Below are 19,823 nucleotides of genomic sequence, written 5' to 3'. Positions count from 1 at the left end.
TCATTAGAGGGCAGCAGAGACATCAGTGACTTACTGGACAGAGCAGCTTACAGTCTGAAGGAAGGTCCTAGACCACCGCTGTGTATGGCAGATGGCAGACAGGACTGCTAGCTGGCAGCCATCCTCGCTACTCCAGGGAGAAAGAGGCTACTAGTTATAGGGGGAAATGACGTCAGATTGGCTCATCAATTACCAAGGAAACCAGCAGATGGGGCAGAGAGCAAGCACCTGGGCAGTTACTAATTAAGCCCTATAATTAAGAGGATTGAAGAGTCATGCAAGTAAAGCAGGAACCGGTTGAGCAGAGAATGTACAGACAGCCAGAGAACAGCCATCTTGAGTGGCCTGACCATACTTCATAGCAAGCATCTTTTCTGACCCCAAGGCTATGAGCCTGGAAATCAACTACAAGGAAAAAAAACCAACCCCAAACACAAACACCTGGAAGCTAAGCAGTATGCTATTGAGTAACCAATAGGTCATTGAAGACATTAAAGAGGAAAAAATACCTGGAGACAAATGCAAACACAACAATCCAAAAAATGTAGAACATGGCAAGGCCCTGAGACTGACCTCAGGTGCTGAGAGTTGTCCTCAGGCAGCAGCAAGAACACAGGGACATAAATCACTCAGCTGCAAGGCCCTGAATTCTGCTAACAACCACATGAGCTGTGAAGAGGACCCTGAGCCCCAGATGAGACTGCAGCCTAAGTCAACAATTTGATTTCAGAGTGGTGACACCCTGAGCAGAGGACTCAGCTAACCTGTACCTAGGTCCTTGATCAATAGAAGCCATGGGATAAACACATTTTCTGTTATTTTAAATACACAGTCTCATCTTCCCTGATGGCTCAGAGGGTGAAGAATCTGTCTGCAATGCAGGAGACCAATTGGATTTGATCCCTGGGTCCAGAAGATCCCCTGGAGAAGGGAATGGCAACCCATTCCAGTATTCTTGCCTGGAGAGTTCCATGGACAGAAGAGCCTGGCAGGCTATACAGTTCATGGGGTCTTAAGAGAGTTGGGCACGACTGAGTGACTAACACTTTCTCATCTTCTAATTCAGCGGAACTGTTATTATGTCCCCTGTGGAAGCTTACCCTTATTGGATACTAAGATCTCCAGACCAGCAGAGCTCAAAGTTATCAGGACAGGAAGCAAAAAGCCTACAAATGGGTTATTAGATGTAACAGTGAGAGAAGCCACTCCCACTACTGCTGCTTGTATTCTGGCTGTAGGAGCGAGAACACCTTTCTGATCCAAAGAATACACTGCACCTATAAGACAGAACCCCATTCTTGCAGGATGCTGTCTACCAACTGGTACGATAATGAGACCTCAGTAAGCCATTCCTCCTTTTGTTTAGGCCAGTCACTTCCAGGTGGTGGGGGGATGTGGTAAGACCAGTTAATTCCATGGGGCAAGCCCCATCGCTGCACTTCTTTGCTGTGATATGAAGTTTCTTGATCAGAAACAATGCTGTGCAGAAGGTAAGATGGTAGATAAGGCATTCTTGTGAGTCCACGGATGGTAGTGCTAGCAGGGAAGGTCAGTCTGTATCCAGAATATATATTTCCATGAGACTGAATCTCTGCCCCTCCATGATGGAAGTCCAGTGTAATCTGCCTGCACTTAGGTGACTGGCTTGTCCCCTCTGGGAATGATGCCATATTACGGGCTTATTTTGGACTCTGCTGTTGCCCCATTAGGCACCCAGCACTGACACTAACCAGGCCAGCCTCAATATGGGAAATTCCATGTTGTCGAATCCATACATCACCTCCATCCTTGCCACCACAGCCTCTCTGTTTATGGTCTATTGAACAAGCACTGGAGCGCTGGGGAAAGAAGCCGACTCACATCCGCAGCGAGTTATTTTGTCCACCTTGTCATTAAGAGCCTCCTCTGCAGTGGGTGTCCTTTGGTGGGCATTCACATGGGATACAAATGTCTTCACAATCTGTGCCAATTCAAAGAGATCTTAATTAATGTTCTGGTCTCCACTCAAAATGTCCTTAATCCCAGTCTCCATCTGTCACAATTTTTACCCACCTTGGTCAACTTCTACCTATCTTCAACGTTATTTCATCTAGACCTCCTGTCACCCACTCTTCCTTTCAAGGTCATTCTGAAGCAAATTCCAGACATCATATCCCTTTATCTTGAATATTTCAGTATCTCTAAATGATAAATGCTATTTTAAAATAACCACAATACTATTTTACACCATGAAATGACTATCCCAAGTAGCCAAATAAAGTCCAAACATTGAAATGAGTTAGTATCTCTCAAATCTCTTTCAATCCATGTTGTTTTTCTTTTTCTCTTTTGTTGCAATATATTGAAGAAACCCAGCTGTCTTTCAAGTTTTCCATAGGCCTGATTGGCTGACATGTCAATTAACATATTCTTCTATCCCCTGTATTTCCTAAAATTTAATGGTTATATCTGGAGGCTAAATCAGGTCCAGGCTTGATTTTTTCTTTGCAAAACAACTTCCTGGGTGGCGCTACGTGCATTCCTTAGGGGGCACATAGCCTTTCTCTTATTTTGGAATGTTACCGGTCATTGATGGTCATCGCCAGAGCCCTTTACTCTTTGTTAAATAAAGATTTCTAAGGTGCTAGTATTAACATATTTCCTGGCACATAAATGCTCCTTTCTTTTTGAATCTCTTAAAATATGGAACAGTACTATACATGTACTAAATTGAAAATAAGATTGTTAATTGGATAAATACAAAGTCAGGCTTATCCTCAACTTTCCAGATATAAAGTACCAGAAACCCTCCTTTTAGTAGCAATTACATTAAAGATAGCAAGGTTGTTTGAAATAAGTTTTATTTCACAGATATAAAACAATTCTGAACATTTACAACTTGTACAAAGACGGGTAGCTTTTATATTTTAAAAAGTGCTATACTAAGACAACAGGAAAGAAATGAAGACCATAATAACATTTCAAATTACAGGTTCAGGGAAAGGGAAAATGAAGAAAGTATTTTAATCAACTACAAAATCTCAAAACTATAATTTTGATTGAATGAAAACGAATAATACTGGATCTAAAAACAGTGTGAAATCACACTTTGGTCTGTAAACACATTTAGTCATGTTCCTTCACTCAGAAGTGCAGGCAAAAGGAAAAGTACAGGCAGAGGATGAGATGGTTAGACAGCATCACCGACTCAATGGACATGACGCTGAGCAAACTCCGGGAGATAATAAAGGGCAGGGAAGTCTGGAGTGCTGCAGTCCAGGGGGTGGCAAAGAGTTGGACATGACTTAGCCACTGAACAACAACAACAGTGTACACATAAAAATTATATAAGGTGTCACTAAAACAAACCATTCAAAGGTATAATAAAAAAGAGGTAGGGAACAAAAATGAAAGGATTTATTTTGGGAGCTCTTCAATAATGATGCGAGACACCGAATTCCACCCTGTGGAGGCATCTCCTTTCGGATAATCTGAGCAAGTACCAACCCAGATAGCAATGTCCACTAGTCCAGCACCGATGCCTTCACAGAGTCCTTCCACTGCAAAACAAAGATGAGAGTTACAAACCTCTTTGGAATAAAAAGGCAAAAACTTTCAGCTCAATTTTATCATTTTAGCATACCAGTGATTAAAGCAAGTTAATGTACAGTAAATTTAAAATGCTAATATTTAATAAGGGTCTTATAAAGATAAGTTCTCATTTTCCTAGCTCATAAGTATTTAAATATATATGCTGCTGCTGTTGCTGCTGCTAAGTTGCTTCAGTTGTGTCCGACTCTGTGCGACCCCAGAGACGGCAGCCCACCAGGCTCCCCCGTCTCTGGGATTCTCCAGGCAAGAACACTGGAGTGGGTTGCCATTTCCTTCTCCGATACATGAAAGTGAAAAGTGAAAGTGAAGTTGCTCAGTCATGTCTGACGTATCCAGGGCTTTCCTGAGAGCTCAGTGGTGAAGAATCTGCCTGCCAATGCAGGAGACACGGGTTCGATCCCTCATCTGGGAAGATCCCATGTGTCACAGAGCACCTAAGCTCACAAGCCGCAACTAGTGAGCCCGTGTGCTGCAACTGAGGCCCATGTCCCGAGAGCCTGTGATCTGTAACAAGAGAAGCCTGCACAATGAGAAGCCCATGCACCATTACTAGAGAAAAGCCCACACAGCAACAAAGACCCAGCATAGCCAAAATAATAAGTAAACTTTTAAAAATTAAAAAAAAAAAGACATATACATATCCATTCTATGGTATAAGCTCACAGGAAATTTTCTTTGAGGTTTCAGCCATAAAAGTAGAATTTGTTTACTTATGGAGATGACCTAAAACAAAAAAAGTAATTTATTTATGACTAAATAAAGGAAGCCTACATTTATCTTTTTTCTTTTGGCCACACCATGCGGCTTGCGGGATCTTAGCCCTAGCCACTAGGAGTGAAAGCACCAAGTCTGAACCACTGCACCAAGGGAACTTCCCTGGTGGTCCAATGGTTAAGAGTCCATCTTGCAATGCAGGAGATGTGGATTCGATCCTTCACTAAGGAACTAAGGTCCCACAAGCCCCGGGGTAAGTAAACTGCTGCGCCGCAGCTACTGAAGCCCGCGTGCTCTGGAGCCCATGCCGTGACTAGAGAGTCTGTGCACCTCAACAAAAGATCTCACATGGGAGAAGGCAACGGCAACCCACTCCAGTATTCTTGCCCAGGGAATCCCATGGACAGAGGAGCCTGGTGGGCTACAGTCCATGAGGCCTCAAGTCGCTAAGACACAACTTAGCGACTACACCACCACCCAGGAGGGTTAGCTGAGAACTAAAGCCACCTGGAAGTTAAGTGGGAGGTTGGACGCAGGTGCAGAGTTCTGTCTGGGGGAGAAAGTAGCCTTGGACTAACTGGGGCAGGGAGCTGTGAGAGACACTGCTCAAGAAGTTGTTCCCCACAGAAGGATCAGGTTCAGATGTAGGCTTAGAAAAATAGGTAACTTGACCAAAGGCAGCAGATCAAGCCAGCCCAACTGGTTCATGAATATAGTTCAATTACATGAATCCAGATGGGAACAGAAATAGATTTAGAGTGACTGGAAGAGTGGAGAAGGCTCAGCAGGGTCTGGCTGACCTCACCCAAAGCCTAGGTGAGGAATCTGGGACCAGGCAGAGAAGAGCTGTAAAGGCAATTGGGAAGTAGTTTGGGGAGGTTTGGGAAGGCAATCTGACTTCTCTTCGGAGGAAGTTTCGAGCTGATTGGGTTAGCAGCCAAGAGAGATGGGATTGAAAATGGAATTGGGGCCTCCGTACCCTTGGTGTCGGCTCAGCAAGTATTTCTTAGTTGCCACTGGCCTGAAGAAGCTATGTTGTAAACTCTTTGATTCCTTTGATGGTGTACTTTATATTCCTCCCCCTGCCCCCCGTTTCTTAATAAATTCCTTTGAAAAATGTGAAAAAAAAAAAAAAGATCTCACATGACGCAAAGGAAGATCCTGTGTCCCACAACCAACACTCAATTCAGCACCCTCCCACAAAATATATATATATAAAAAATTAAACAAAGTTGTATTTTCTTTAAAAAAAAAAAAGATGTTGATGCGATATGTAAGCTTTTTTTTTTTTTAAAGAAAGACCTTTCCATCTGAAGAAAAGAGCACTGGAAGATGAAAATACAATTCTGATTATAAGCTGAATCAGTAATTTATGTAACCATTTGGGACAAGTTGTTATACTTGAAGCCTCCATATTTTAATTTTCTATCAGCAGACCAAACTGAAAACATCTTATAAAAGATCAAATTTTAAGTAATTAAAATAATGTCTCATTTTAAGAATTAAAAAAAATAAAGAGAGCCCTTTCCTATATATACTTGATAGTACTAAGTAGAAGAAAGGACTTCCATAATGTCAAAAGAAATCCTAGCATAATCATTATACTAGTCCTTCAACCTGGAATCCCATTTTACATAGAAATTCCTCCACAGTGAAAAAACAAGCTAACTAAATCCTGTTTTTCCTCTGTGTTTTGTTTTTTGCTTTATAAACATGTGCCTTTTCACAGGTCCTCCAGACTTTGACATACTAATATATATATATAACCTGCATTCCATTTTATCAAGCCTCTTCTCCAACATTAAAAAAATATTCCCCCTACTGTTCATTTTAATAGGCAAAAGTTATACCCCTCTGATGTCTGTGTCAGGGCAAAAAAGAACCACAGGTTGGCGGATTCTTTAAGAAAACAGGTACTGCCACATAAGTAGGGTGGGGATGATCGCCTGTGACTGGATCGTCTTCCTATCTGGTTGAGGTTAGTATATTCGAGCTGAGCCCAGGGATGCAGGCCTGAAACAATCTGCTTCTACCAGCTGTGACATCAGTGGATTGAAGGCAAGTCCCACTGAATCCAGGTACCTGTCTCTGGTTCAAGACCCTTTCCAAGTTGGAAGAACTAAGCTGTGTGTGCCCGCAATACCCGTGGCCTAGAAATGTGTTCACTTCCCTCCACAGGTCAGACAAGGTTGGGTCTGGCATCATCCTCACACAGGGAGAGTCAAATGGTCACTTCATGGTCTTTAACAAATAAAATAATGTTTTTTGAACAAATGAACATTTTTTGCTGTAATAAGGTAGTAATAGCTTATTAAGCACCTAGAAGATGTTGAATTAAAGGTTCTCAACCTGTTTTCCTCCTAGATCCAGGTAAGATGATATCCTAAACTCTGATGGGATATTTAAGGCTTAATGTTTAAGGCTTAATCTCATCCTCTGATGTGCAAAATATAAGTGTATTCCTTTTCTTTCTCTCAAGAGAGTATCAGTGTGCAAGGAAAGTGAATCCACTATTGAGGCAACCTTTAATTCATCTTAAGACAAAATTTGTTATGAATAACAAATTACTTCTGACATTTTACCCAGTGATCATACCAAATGAGTTTCTACAACGTGGCTGGTAAATGCTATATTAAATAATTTATGAAGTGTGTGTATGTATAGGTGACAGTTCCTAGGCCTGAGGGCTTCCATTATAGAAAGATATTAACATAAAAACTTTAAAGATAATATAATAGAAAGTAAGTTGCTTATATAAACTATTTTATTTTTTTATTTGTATGGATTTCATTTTTTATTAACTTTTATTGGAGCATAGTTACTTTACAACTTATCTTTTGAACTTTATAATTTAATCTTTAAAATTTAAGTATAGTTAAATTACAGTGCTGGGCCAGTCTCTGCAGTACAGCAAAGTGACTCAGTTATACACATTCTTTTTTTCACATTCTTTTCCATTATGGTTTATCATAAGATACTGAATATAGTTTCCTGTGCTATCCAGTAGGAGCTTGTTGTTTATCCATCCTATATATAATAGTTTACATCTGCTAATCCCACACTCCCAGTCCTTTCCTCCCCCTTGGCAACCAAAAGTCAGTCCTCTATGTTGGCGAGTCGCTTTCTGTTTTGTAGATAGAGTCATTTGTGCCATGTTTTAGAGTCCACATATTAGAGATATCTGATGGTATTTGTCTTCACTGAGTCTGATAATCTCTAGATGCATTCGACTACTATTTAAACACATACCAACTTTCTAATCAAATTTTAGATTTTATACTACAATTTTTAAAATTTTAGTGACTGCTTCTCAGATGGAAAGCACGTCTTCCTTTACAGCACAGAACTTAGTGAAGAGGCTTTTCATTCTGATCAAACCTGGTCTTGGGAGATGAGAGCACGGCTTGGTTTCCATTCACCAGGACACTGATTCTCCTATTCAGGGTACTTTCTTTCCCTGGGCCTTCTCTATGTGCAAAGAGAAGAGGTTAAAATATCTTCTTAATGTCTTGAGGATATTATGTGGATTTTAAGAGGAAAATGGAAGGAATGCTCTTGATTCCTTAGCAATAAATGTGCTATATTAATTTTGGGGATCATCTGGCTTGGGTCCCTAAGAATGCTGAAATATTTCTTCTGATTAGCAGGGAGGGTATCTCTTCTCTTCCCTCTCCATTCTAAAGTATAAGATCAGAGAGAAATTTTTTTAAGAAATCTGGGAAATAAAGCTAGTGATATATACACCTTGTGATTCCCCTAGTACGTGCTGTTAAGGTAGGTCACTCCCACACCTCACCTGCCACACACACGCACACACACACACACACACACACACAACAACTCAAGAAAGCAAAAGAGCTGGCAGCCAAATACTGATAGTGGTGTATCTGGGTGATGACATTAATATTAGGTTGATGCAAAAGTAGTTGTGGTTTTGCATTGTTGAACTTTGCCATTAGATATTGGAATACATTCTTAAATAAATGTGGTTATGTTAGACATCATTTTAATGTGCATTTCTCACTTTATGTGCTTTTGCTAATGACATTCTTCAGTTCAGTTGCTTAATCATGTCCAACTCTTTGCGACCCCATGGACTGCAGCACGCCAGGCTTTCCTGTTCATCACCAACTCCCGGAGCTTACTCAAAATTCATGTCCATTGAGCTGGTGATGCCATCCAACCATCTCAACCTTTGTCATCCCCTTCTCCTCCTTCCTTCAATCTTTCCCAGCATCACAGTCTTTTCCAATGAGTCACTTTGCATCAGTTGGCCAAAGTACTGGAGTTTCAGCTTCAGCATCAGTCCTTGCAGTGAATATTCAGGACTGATTTCCTTTAGGATGGACTAGTTGGATCTCCTTGCTGTCCAAGAGACTCTCAAGAGCTTTCTCCAACACCACAGTTCAAAAGCATAAATTCTTTAGCACTCAGCTTTCTTTATAGTCCAACTCTCATATCCATAGATGACTACTGAAAAAACCATAGCTTGACTAGACGACTTTTGTTGGCAAAGCAATGTCTCTGCTTTTTAATATGCTGTCTTAGTTGGTCATAGTTTTTCTTCCAAGGAGCAAGCGTCTTTTAATTTCACGGTTGCAGGCACCATCTGCAGTGATTTTGGAGCCTCCAAAAATAAAGCCTCTCACTGTTTCCTTTGTTTCCTCATCTATTTGCTATGAGGTGATGGGACTGGACGCCATGATCTCAATTTTCTGAACGTAGAGTAATCACTTACTTATTGCTGCCTGCTGCCAAGTCACTTCAGTCGTGTCCAACTCTGTGCAACCCCATGGACTGCAGCCTACCAGGCTTCTCTGTCCATGGGATTCTCCAGGCAATAACACTGGAATGGGTTGCCATTTCCTTCTCCAATGCATGAAAGTGAAAAGTGAAAGTGAAGTCACTCAGTCGTGTCTGACTCTTAGCAACCCCATGGACTGCAGCACACCAGGCTCCTCCATCCATGGGATTTTCTGGGCAACAGTACTGGAGTGGGGTGCCATTGCCTTCTCCAATCACTTATTACTTGTAGTGTATCTTACGTATTTTAGATTATGGAAATGATGTTAGACAAAAATCAAGTTCAAGTGATTTTCTTATTCAAGTTCAAAATGGGTCATAAAGCAGCAGTGACAACTTGAAATATCAACAATGCATTTGGCCCAGGAACTGCTAATGATCACACAGTGCAGTGGTGGTTTAAGAAGTTTTGCAAAGGAGATGAGAGCCTTGAAGATGAGGAGTGCAGTGGCCAGCCATCGGAAGTTGACCATGACCAGCTTTGATGATCCTCTTACAGCTTCCCAAGAAGTTGCCAAGCTCAACTCAATGTCGACCACTCTATGGTTGTTCGGCATTTGAAGCAAATTGGAAGGGTGAAAAAGGTTGATAAGTGGGTGCCTCATGAGCTAACCAAAAATTTAAAACATTGTCACTTTTGAAGTGTCATCTTCTCTTATTCTATGCAACAACAATGAACCATTTCTCAATCAGATTGTGATGTGGGAGGAAAAGTGAATTGTATATGACAAGTGGCAATGGCCAGCTCAGTGGTTGGACCAAGAAAAAGCTCCAAAACACTTCACAAAGCCAAACTTGCACTACAGAAGAGGTCATGGTCACTATTTGGTAGTTTGCTGCTGGTCTGACCCACTACAGCTTTCTGAATCCTGGGGAAACCATTACCTCTGAGAAGTGTGCTTGATGAAAGTGAAAGCGTTAGTCGATCAGTCATGTCTGACTCTTTGCGACCCTGTGGACTGTAGCCCATCTGGCCCCTCTGTCCATGGAGTTCTCCAGGCAAGAATACTGGAGTGGGTTGCCATGCCTTTCTCCAGGGAATCTTCCCAACCCAGGGATCAAACCTAGGTCTCCTGCATTGCAGGCAGATTCTTTACCATTTGAGCCACCTGGGAAGCCCAAGAATTGATGAGATGCGCTGAAAACTACAACGCCTGCAGCTGGCACTGGTCAACAGAACGGGCACAGTTCTTCTCCACGACAATGCCTGATTGCACATTGCACAACCGCCACTGCAAAAGTTGGATGAATTGGGCTGCAAAGTTTTGCCTCATCTGCCGTATTTACCTGACCTCTTGCCAATCTACTACCACTTCTTCAAGCATCTAGAATTTTTGCAGAGTAAACACTTCCACAACCAGCAAGAGGCAAAAAATGCTTTCCAAGAGTTCATCAAATCTCAAAGCACAGATTTTTACACTAAAGGAATAAACAAACTTGTTTCTCCTTGGCAAAAATGTGTTGATTATAATGGTCCCTATTTTGATTAATACAGAAGTGTCTGAGCCTAGTTATAATGATTTAAAATTCACGATCCAAAACTGCAATTAACGTTTGCACCAACCTAACGAGTAGTTTTTTCCCCCTTCTGCTTTTTCCTGGCTTCTAAACTCTATCAATGAACCTTAAAATACAATGAAACAAATCAACCCTCCCCCCACAAAAAACATAAAACCCCCAACAGTTTTACTTTTTTTTTGTTTATCTGTTTGGTTTTTTTGGTTGTGCCGAGAGGCATATGGGATCTTCCCAACCAAGGATGGAACCTGTGCCCTCTGCAGAAGAAGCATGGCATTTTAACCACTGGACCACCAGCAAAGTGCAAGGTTTTTTTTGTTTGTTTTTTTTTAAACAGCCTAAGTAACCACTGGTTTAATTGAATGTCCCTTCTCTCATACCAGTAGAAGCAAGCAGCGAATACAGAAACAATATAGAAAAGTTCTCTCTTACAAATGCAGCAGACTGTGCCTACTATTTTAAAGAACAAGGCAGAGCAATCAGCCTCTTTATCAATCTATGCCAGTGGTTCTCAACCTTGGAGGACATTAGGATAACCAGGAGAGACTTGGGAAGTCCCGCCACCTAGGATGCAACCAGACCTATTAAGTCAGACTCTATAGAAGAGTGGTACCCAGGCACGGCAATTTTTCAAAGTTCCCCAGCTGAACACAAGGTAGAGACAAGGTTGAAAACCACTGCTTTATGGCAATACTGGCTATTTTGCCATTTCATCTAACTCAGTGATTTTCAACCTTGTGATCTTTTTAGAAAAAAATACAGCAGCTGGGTTCTAACCATGAGATTCTGATGCAGTTGATCAGAGATGGGATTCAGGCATCCACATATTTTTGTAAAAGATCTACAGGAAATTCTGAAGTGCAACCAGGGTGGAGAACTATACACAGAAAACCTGTGATGACCTACCATCACAGTGGACTCAGAACTGATCTTTGCTCTCTGAAGATCTGAGGCACATCGTGCAACATCACTATTCTACGTACCAGAAGAAGTGCGATGAATATTAATTGTTGAATTCAATTCAGGGCTTCCTTGGTCCAAATAAATTATGGCTTCAATAGGAAGAGGTCCTGAGCACTCAGCTCCATTGAACGTGAAGTACCAACGCTGACAGCATGCACTTCTGCATTTTAACCGAAGTGAGCCGCTGAACAAAACTCTTAGGGCACTGTTCGAACGCATCTTTGTGAATGTACATTCCTATCGCAAACACAGAAATAGGGTTTAATTAGCATTTTCATTTTAAATATAAAAGATGCTTTCAAACTGTATTGTGAATTTTATTCAACTATTCTTTTCCCCAAAGTACATCTAAAAAACTTAGCTTTTACAGAGGGAAACCAGTTCTTTGCAAGATGGTAAGAGACACTGATATTAGAAACTCTAAGAAAATTGAATTATGGCTTTCTTAGAATTATTCACTCCATTGAGGGTATCTCTCAGTTTTACAAAAACAGCCAGTTTTCAGAATTTTAGACTAAACCAATCTATATATTTACTTTTCCTTTTCTTCCAAAATTATTTCCTATATTTTGGATGCTTTCAGATTACAGCAGTAAACAAAATGGAATCCATGCCATCATGGAACTTACATTCTAGACTGCTGCTGCTGCTGCTGCTGCTGCTGCTAAGTCGCTTCAGTCGTGTCTGACTTTGTGTGACCCCATAGACAGCAGCCCACCAGGGTCCCCCATCCCTGGGATTCTCCAGGCAAGAACACTGGAGTGAGTTGCCATTTCCTTCTCCAAGGCATGAAAGTGAAAAGTGAAAGTGAAGTCGCTCAGTCGTGTCCGACTCTTCTCAACCCCATGGACTGCAGCCTACCAGGCTCCTCCGTCCATGAGATTTTCCAGGCAAGAGTACTGGGAGTGGGGTGCCATTGCCTTCTCCCTTACATTCTAGACTAGCACTGCCCAAAATATTACTCTGACCTGTTTCTTTTCAAGCACTAGAAAACAGTATCAGGAGTAAACTGCAGGCGGGGTTTTCAGTCTTTAACTCTTTGACACAATGATAAGACCCAGGGTTTTTTCCTCTAATTGGTCTTTGCAAAATTTGCCTACTGACTCATGGTGCTACTATCTTTTACTTGCAAAAGGCTCCCAAACCCATTCTGACCACCAAAAAGAAACTGGAAGCATATTAATAATTCAGAGTCCATAGGGAAAGTTTTTAATTTTGATGAACTATAAAAAAGCAACCAATCTATAATGTCAAGTGTTTAAAGAAGTAGGCAACACTTTAACAAAATGCTTTCTAAGAAATCATATATGAACGTATAACTGGTCATAGTCCCTAAACTATGAAAGCTAAACACATATTCTATGACACAGAAATCCAATCGAGACCATTTCAAACATTTTTATAAGTAACAGAGCAGATATTAAAGAGCTGAGATGAGGAGCAAGGATAATATACAGGTTGCTACTTAGAACCTGAGAGTTTTTGGGAAATAAAACTTCTTCTATTTGCCTGATGGTAGTAGTGGTTAATATCAAGGAATAAAATATTGTGGATATGGAACCATGTATAGAGCTGATCAGCAAAAGAAGAAAGAGGCTTGAAATGGCACCAGGTTCAACTCTACGCCATCCAAGGGACTTGCCAGTTACTTTGGAAGCAAACACTAAACAAAGTAATTATTCTCCCTAAATATTGCAGAATAATTTTAAATGATCATTGTAGTACATCTGTGGTCCATTCTACTCCCATTAGGCCAAAGAATTTTAAGCTGCGTCTGCTACCCAGATTAAGGACAAATACCACTGGACTTCCCACCTCTAGATAATTCCAATCATGCAGGAATTTCTTGGAGATTTCTTTCCACCTTTATGTCTGGAACCATAGCAGAATTCCTTGAATTAATTTAAATTCACTTTAGGACAAGATTGGAAAGTTACTTACTGTCCAACACAGACAGTTTCCATTAAAAAAAAAAAAAGAGTAAGTTATTTTAAGTGTTCTTAGGGTTGAAATAATTCAGTGACATGTTTGTCTTAGAAATACTTTTATACAATTAATTCTGAAGTTATCAATTTTTTCATTAATTCTAAGTTGAAAGTGACATGGTACCCATTCCTTAATATTTTTTGTCTTTTAGGAAAAATAAAATCTCACCTAAAATGATCACTCAACTATGAAAACCTTTAAGTTTTATTTCAACTTTAAAATAATTCAGACTAGACTTACAGCAATTTTTCCAAGATCTATGCCATAATTCAGGGAACTCCATGAACACTGCTTGTAGTTAGGCGTCCAGGACTCCTCGAAGACTTCCCTCAGGCATTCCCCCTTCTCTCCTTTGAATCCATCTCGACCTGGGATCCCAGGGGTACCAGGGATGCCATTGGCCCCGGGGCTCCCGTCTCGTCCAGGCACCCCTGCAGGCCCTTGTAAGCACATGCCATTGTACTGCAGCAGAAAAAAGAAAGAGGGAAAATCTCTCACCACCTAAGATTCAAAGACTCAGTCTGATTAGAACTGCATTTATTTTGAGCCCTAGGAGTCAAGAATCCCTTCAGCCGGAACCAGTTGCCAATGTTCCAGATAAGTCAATATGTGTGTGTGTGTGTGTGTGTGTGTATGTGGTTTTAGTTCCCTGACCAGGGATCAAACCTGCACCTGTAGCATTGGAAACTCAGAGTCTTAACCATAGGACCACCAGGGAAGTCCCATATACATAAAGAACTGATTTTTAAAGTTATTCCTAAAATAATGGAATGTCTTTCCTATTCTTTTTTTTTTGCACAGACTTTACACACACACACAATCAAACAAAAAAGAAGAGAAAATGTTTTCATTTGTCTGCTTTTCCCTCCTGCTCATTGTCATGTTGTCTTAGTCGCTAAGTCATGGCCAACTGTTTTGTGACCCCATGGACTGTACCCTACCAGGCCATGGGATTTCCCAGGCAAGAATACTGGATCGGGTTACCATTTCCTTCTCCAACTGCTCATTAAAAGTATACATAATTTTTAAATGGCTGTATTCCAAAGTGAACATAATTTGATATAACGCTTATTTTTCTAACCCTATATATTGTAAAGGGACTTAGATTTCAGAACTACAGTTTTATGCAAACACTGCACTAGTTTGGGATTGCTATTTCTATTTGTTCTATCATAATGAAAATCTTTATCTACATAGCTTTATTCTTTTTTGGAATTATTTCCCTAAGATAAATTCTTAGAGATATAATTATAAAATAATATCTTAACTCAATATTTATTTCACACTGGCAATGTCTCTAAGCTGGATAAGCAAACCTTTTTCTCCTCTTATTTTCATGTGGAGGAAGTTTCACTAGGGGAACACTTCTGGCCTCCAAATCCACCTAGCCCACCCTGCCAAGGAGTAGGAGTAAGTGACTTCATTGCAAGTGTCCATTAGTCTTTAGAGGGGAACAGTAATCTATCAAAATTTTTTTTCGGTAACTTGATTTATTTATGTATGGTTGTGTTGGGTCTTCACTGCTGAGCAAGCTCTTCTCTGGTTGCAGCGAGTGGGGACTACTCTCTAGTTAAGGCGCCCAGGTTTCTCATTGCAGTGGCTTCTCTTGTTGCGGAGCACCAGCTCTAGGCGCACAGGCTTCAGTATGTGCGGCTCATAGGCTCGGTAGTTGTGGTTTCCAGGCTCTGGAGCACAGACTCAACAGTTGTGCACAGGCTTAGTTGCTCTGCGGCATGTGGGATCTTCTCTGATCAGGGATCGAACCTGTGTCTCCTGCATTGGCAGGCGGATTCTTTACCACTGAGCCACCAGGGAAGCCCCTATCAAACTCTTCAGTGCTATGATTCTCTCTCTTTCTCTTGGGGAGTGGTGCAGTAATATGATATAGAGGTTAAGCGATGGATTCTAGAGTCATATTCTCTGGATTTTAATCTTGGCTCCACCACTTACAAGCTATGTGAGATAGGACAAGTCATTCAACACTTCAACGTCTGTTTCCTTATCTAAAATGCAGGGGAAAATAATAAAGATTCCTACCCTGTAGGAGATTTAAGTGAGATGATACATAAAATGTGCTAGAGCAGTGCCTGGCACACAGTAAATATTATATTTTGCAGCCATGATTTTTCTTATTATTCCCCCAAGACCGTGTGAGGCAGTTGCCCAGGGCACCAGACCTGGGGAAGAGAGCATTAGCAAACTTGCCAGCTAACACACGTAAGCCATAAGCCACACAACAGTTGCATCAGTGGTAAAACTGCATCTCCATCTGCCTAATTCCCATGCCTATCCCTGAATTGCTCCATTTATTAGACCCTTCAAGCCCCAAACCCAATTTATTTAAAATTTTACTTTAACAATCCCTATTTGTATAAATGATCTGATACTATTATTCTGTATAAATCTATTGTCCAGTGAGAACAACAACAAAAAAATCAAGATTCCTTACATATTAAAATAACTTCAAATCTTATTTTTGAATTTTAGCATCCAGGATTGGATATGGTCATATTATAAAATTCAGGCACTTCCCTGGTGGTCCAGTGGCTAAGACTCCGAGCTTCCAATGCAGGGGACCCGGGTTTGATTCTTGGTCAGAGAACTAGATTCCATATGCCGAAACAAAAGATCTCATATGCCAAAACAAAGATGGAAGATCCTGTATATGGCAACTAAGACCCAGTACAGCCAAATAAATAAACATGCTTTTAAAAAGTCAGTAATGATACTACCTGGAAAAGGTCCTTATTATCTAATGTTTGCTGATCAATCTCCTCACATCACCAATTTGAATTTTACTTTGCTAAATGATTTTTGTGACTTCAACTACTGATATTTTCCTGACTTTAAACAAAAAAAAAGAGACACTTCTATGTATTTGCTGCCAGAGAAATAAGAAATGTATTTAACAAAATTGTAAAAGTATCTGAAGACATGCCAAAGTACAAAACATTATAGTTTGGTTTATTTTATGCTTAATTTTCACTTTTTTCATAGATATACTTTAATCTTATTTTGTAGATTAATTTAGTAGACATACTTTAATTTTCATTTAGTAGATATGCTACTTTCAGTAGCAGATATATGCAATATTCAGACACAGATTTCAAGTGGGAAGGGAGAAATAATAACATTTCTGGTATTTTTAAAAAAATTTTTTTTCACTATTATTTCCCTGAGAGCAAGATGTTACACATCTTATTTTTCTATATATAAATTCTCAGCGGGGGAAAAAATTGGATACTTGGATAACAGAGGCTACCTGGCAATGTCTGAAGACATTTTTGGTTGTCACAACTTGGGAAGGAGGGATTGCTGTTGGCACTTGGTAGTGAAAGTTGCTCAGTTGTGTTGGACTGTTTTCTACCCCATGAACTATACAGTCCATGGAATTCTCCAGGCCAGAATACTGGAGTGGGTAGCCTTTCCCTTCTCCAGGGGATCTTCCCAAACCAGGGATCAAACCCAGGTCTCCTGCATTGCAGGAGGAATCTTTACCAGCTGAACCACCAGGGAAGCCCAAGAAAACCGGTGTGGGTAGCCTATCTCTTCTCCGGGGGATCTTTCTGACCCAGGAATCGAACCAGGTTCTCCTGCATTGCAGGCAGATTCTTTACCAACTGAGCTTTCAGGGAAGCCCAAGGTGGTAGGGATGTTGCTAAGCATGCCAGATGCACAGCACTGTACCCACAACAAAGAATCACCTGGCTCCAAAAGTCAACTGTGCTATGGTTGAGAATTTCTATTCACCTTTTTTATCTAAAAAACTGCATTTAGAGACCGCATAATTTTACTGAATTCGGTTCCACAGGTATTAATCTGTCTTCTTTCATTTTGAAATGCTAACCCAGCACATGATTGGTACCAGGCAGGGCTTCCACTAAGGTCTGCGGAATGAATCCCTGTTTCTTTCACTGGCCACCAGGGGGCAGAGCTTGCTGGACGCTTGAAAGGAAGGCTTTGAAAGACCCTGTACAAAGAAGCTGCTTTATAGAATCGGTTGAAACCTTAATGACTGCGAGGATTCTTTTCCCCCAGCAAAACCAAATCCAATCTACAGGATGCACCTGAGCCTGGCTGCACAATAAACTTTTCCAAGTCGGGCGAGAGTTGTGGGAAACCTCAGGTTCTGTAAATCCTTGGAGGGAAAGGAAAAAAAATTGCTAGCTTTATGGGGAAAAAGGATATTTTGTGTATCATAACTACAGACTCGTAAAATGCAGACTGCACATGAACCACATTATTTGGTACAGTTTAAAACAATTTAGACACTCAAAATAGAACTATAGCCCTGAACACATAGTCTGCTTTGTGGAGGAAAATTACATAGTACATCACCAAAAAGTGCAGTGTGGAAGGGCAGAAATTTTTTTCCTGAGCTTTTGAATCTGGCATAGAACTAGCTGCCAGGGAGCTTGGTTTATTAGCTCAGTTTAAAATGGCAACTTAAAAAATTCAAAACAGTTTGTTTTTATTTTAAAATTAAAAAAAATGCCCCTTTTATGTCCTGCATTGATTGTATAACCCATATTTGCTCAATGACTGAAGTTTATTATATGCCAAGGAATGTGATAGTTTTGAAAGGATCCTTCTTGCTACAAGGGCAGAAAACCATTCTGCCCTCCAATGGGTTTGCTGACTTTTAGAAGGAAAGAGCTTTAAGCAAACAGACCTGCCCATAGATTAGCCCCTCAGAAATCACTTGGGTGACTTCCCTGGCAGTCCAGTGGTTAAGATTCCCCACTTCCAGTGCAGGGCACATGAGTTCATCCTTGGTCAGGGAACTAGGATACTGCATGCCATGGGGGCCACCAAACAAAGAAAGAACTTGGGCTATTTATTGCTCTCCTGGAAACTGTCTGATCCCTCCGTTCAGTTGTCATGCTCCTACCTGTTGGCACCTGAAGACCCAGCTTGTCTGGAAGGACTGACTGCCCATCTGCCTAGATACAACAACGAAATGGGTCCTTGGAGGGCTAGTGCTGGGCCCCTTCATTTATAAACCCTCTGAGCTATTCCTGGCCCAGCTGTGACAAAGTAAACTGCAGCACATACTCCCTAGGAAGATGACCCAACATGACTCACTATCATCAAGTTACAAAGAGTTGGACCGATACTGGGTGAGGGTTGTTATTCTATCCTGCTGGCAGACGTGGCCACCAGCCCCAACAAAGGACACGTTGCAAGTCCCTGGCCCAGGCCCACCCAGAGGATTAGCGAATCCAAGGTCTCGCTGACAGCCTTGGCCTACGTTCTAACCTCCCAAGCTCCTAATTCTACTCTCATTGTAGCCCAAACCCTCTCCGTCCCTAGGGGCGGGGGCCGAGGGGGAGCAGCGCAGAGGTCAGAAATTATTGGGCGACTCCTTGTACTCCCGGCGTCCCACCCAACCCACGGCGCATCTGAGGTCCACGATGGCCCTCTCAGATCAGTCTCCCTTGCGAGTTCCAGGACTCCACCATCCGCAGAGCCCGGGTCCTTTCTTACCCGCAGACTCAGACAAAGCGGGACTCCCCAGGGGCATGCAAGACCCCCACCCCCTTCCCTGGCCCTGCTCCGCGGCTCTGTCCCCTCCACCCGACTCACCAGGTCCACCACCTCCCTCTGCCGGAGCAGAGCCTTTTGCTTCCCTTTGGGGGTGTCGGAGGCGCTCGACGGCGCCCGCAGCTGCAGCAGCAGGAGCAGCAGGAGGCCGAGGAGCCGCCGCGGGGAGGCGGCGGGGCCCTGGGGGCGCATGGCGCACGGCGGCCCCGGGACGCACGGAGCTGGAGAGGAGAGACCCGGGAGCCCGGACGACGTGATCACAGTCTGGCCCCGCCGCGCTCCGAGGCCACCACCGCCGGTTGCATGAATGCGCCTTTCACTCGCACGCTTCCCTCTTCCCCCCCCCTCTCCCTCCCGCCCCTCCGGACACCAGAGTTTCCATCCAGTAATAGGTCGGAGCCCCCACCCCGATCCCGAAGTGGGGCGGGCCGACAGCCGAGCCCGCCCAGTCCTGCGGCCGCCCCGCCCGCCGGGACCCTCGCGGGGCTGTGCAGACCGCGTGGATCAGTGGCCGGCGGAGCCGGGGGAGGTGGCGGGGGAGGGAGGTGTTGCAGAGGTTAGCGAACCCACAGGTGGAGGCTTTGAGGACAGCGTGGAGATGGCACGGCTTAACTGAACATTGTAGAGACATTGGGTCCAGGAACACCTGGATCAAACCCCGGCACCATGGACAAGTTCTTTTTTAGGAGATGACATTTGGGGGC

General features: G+C 42.3%; 1 protein-coding gene across 1 annotated transcript; it reads right to left on the bottom strand.

Moving 5' to 3' along the window:
• Nucleotides 1–2,823: 2,823 nt before the first annotated feature.
• Nucleotides 2,824–19,470, bottom strand: CTHRC1 (collagen triple helix repeat containing 1). The gene is made up of 4 exons (XM_006065076.4): nucleotides 19,162–19,470; nucleotides 13,816–14,037; nucleotides 11,610–11,826; nucleotides 2,824–3,539 (listed from the first exon to the last, which is right to left on the bottom strand). Exons 1-4 carry the CDS (start codon nucleotides 19,309–19,311, stop codon nucleotides 3,397–3,399), a joined length of 732 nt encoding a protein of 243 aa, XP_006065138.2. The 5' UTR covers nucleotides 19,312–19,470; the 3' UTR covers nucleotides 2,824–3,396.
• Nucleotides 19,471–19,823: the final 353 nt, after the last annotated feature.

Source organism: Bubalus bubalis, chromosome 15, assembly GCF_019923935.1.
Source record: "Bubalus bubalis isolate 160015118507 breed Murrah chromosome 15, NDDB_SH_1, whole genome shotgun sequence".
NCBI classification, from domain to species: Eukaryota; Metazoa; Chordata; class Mammalia; order Artiodactyla; family Bovidae; genus Bubalus; species Bubalus bubalis.
The sequence above is the reverse complement of the archived record's forward strand: the minus strand, read 5'-3'. Positions and strand labels throughout refer to the sequence as shown.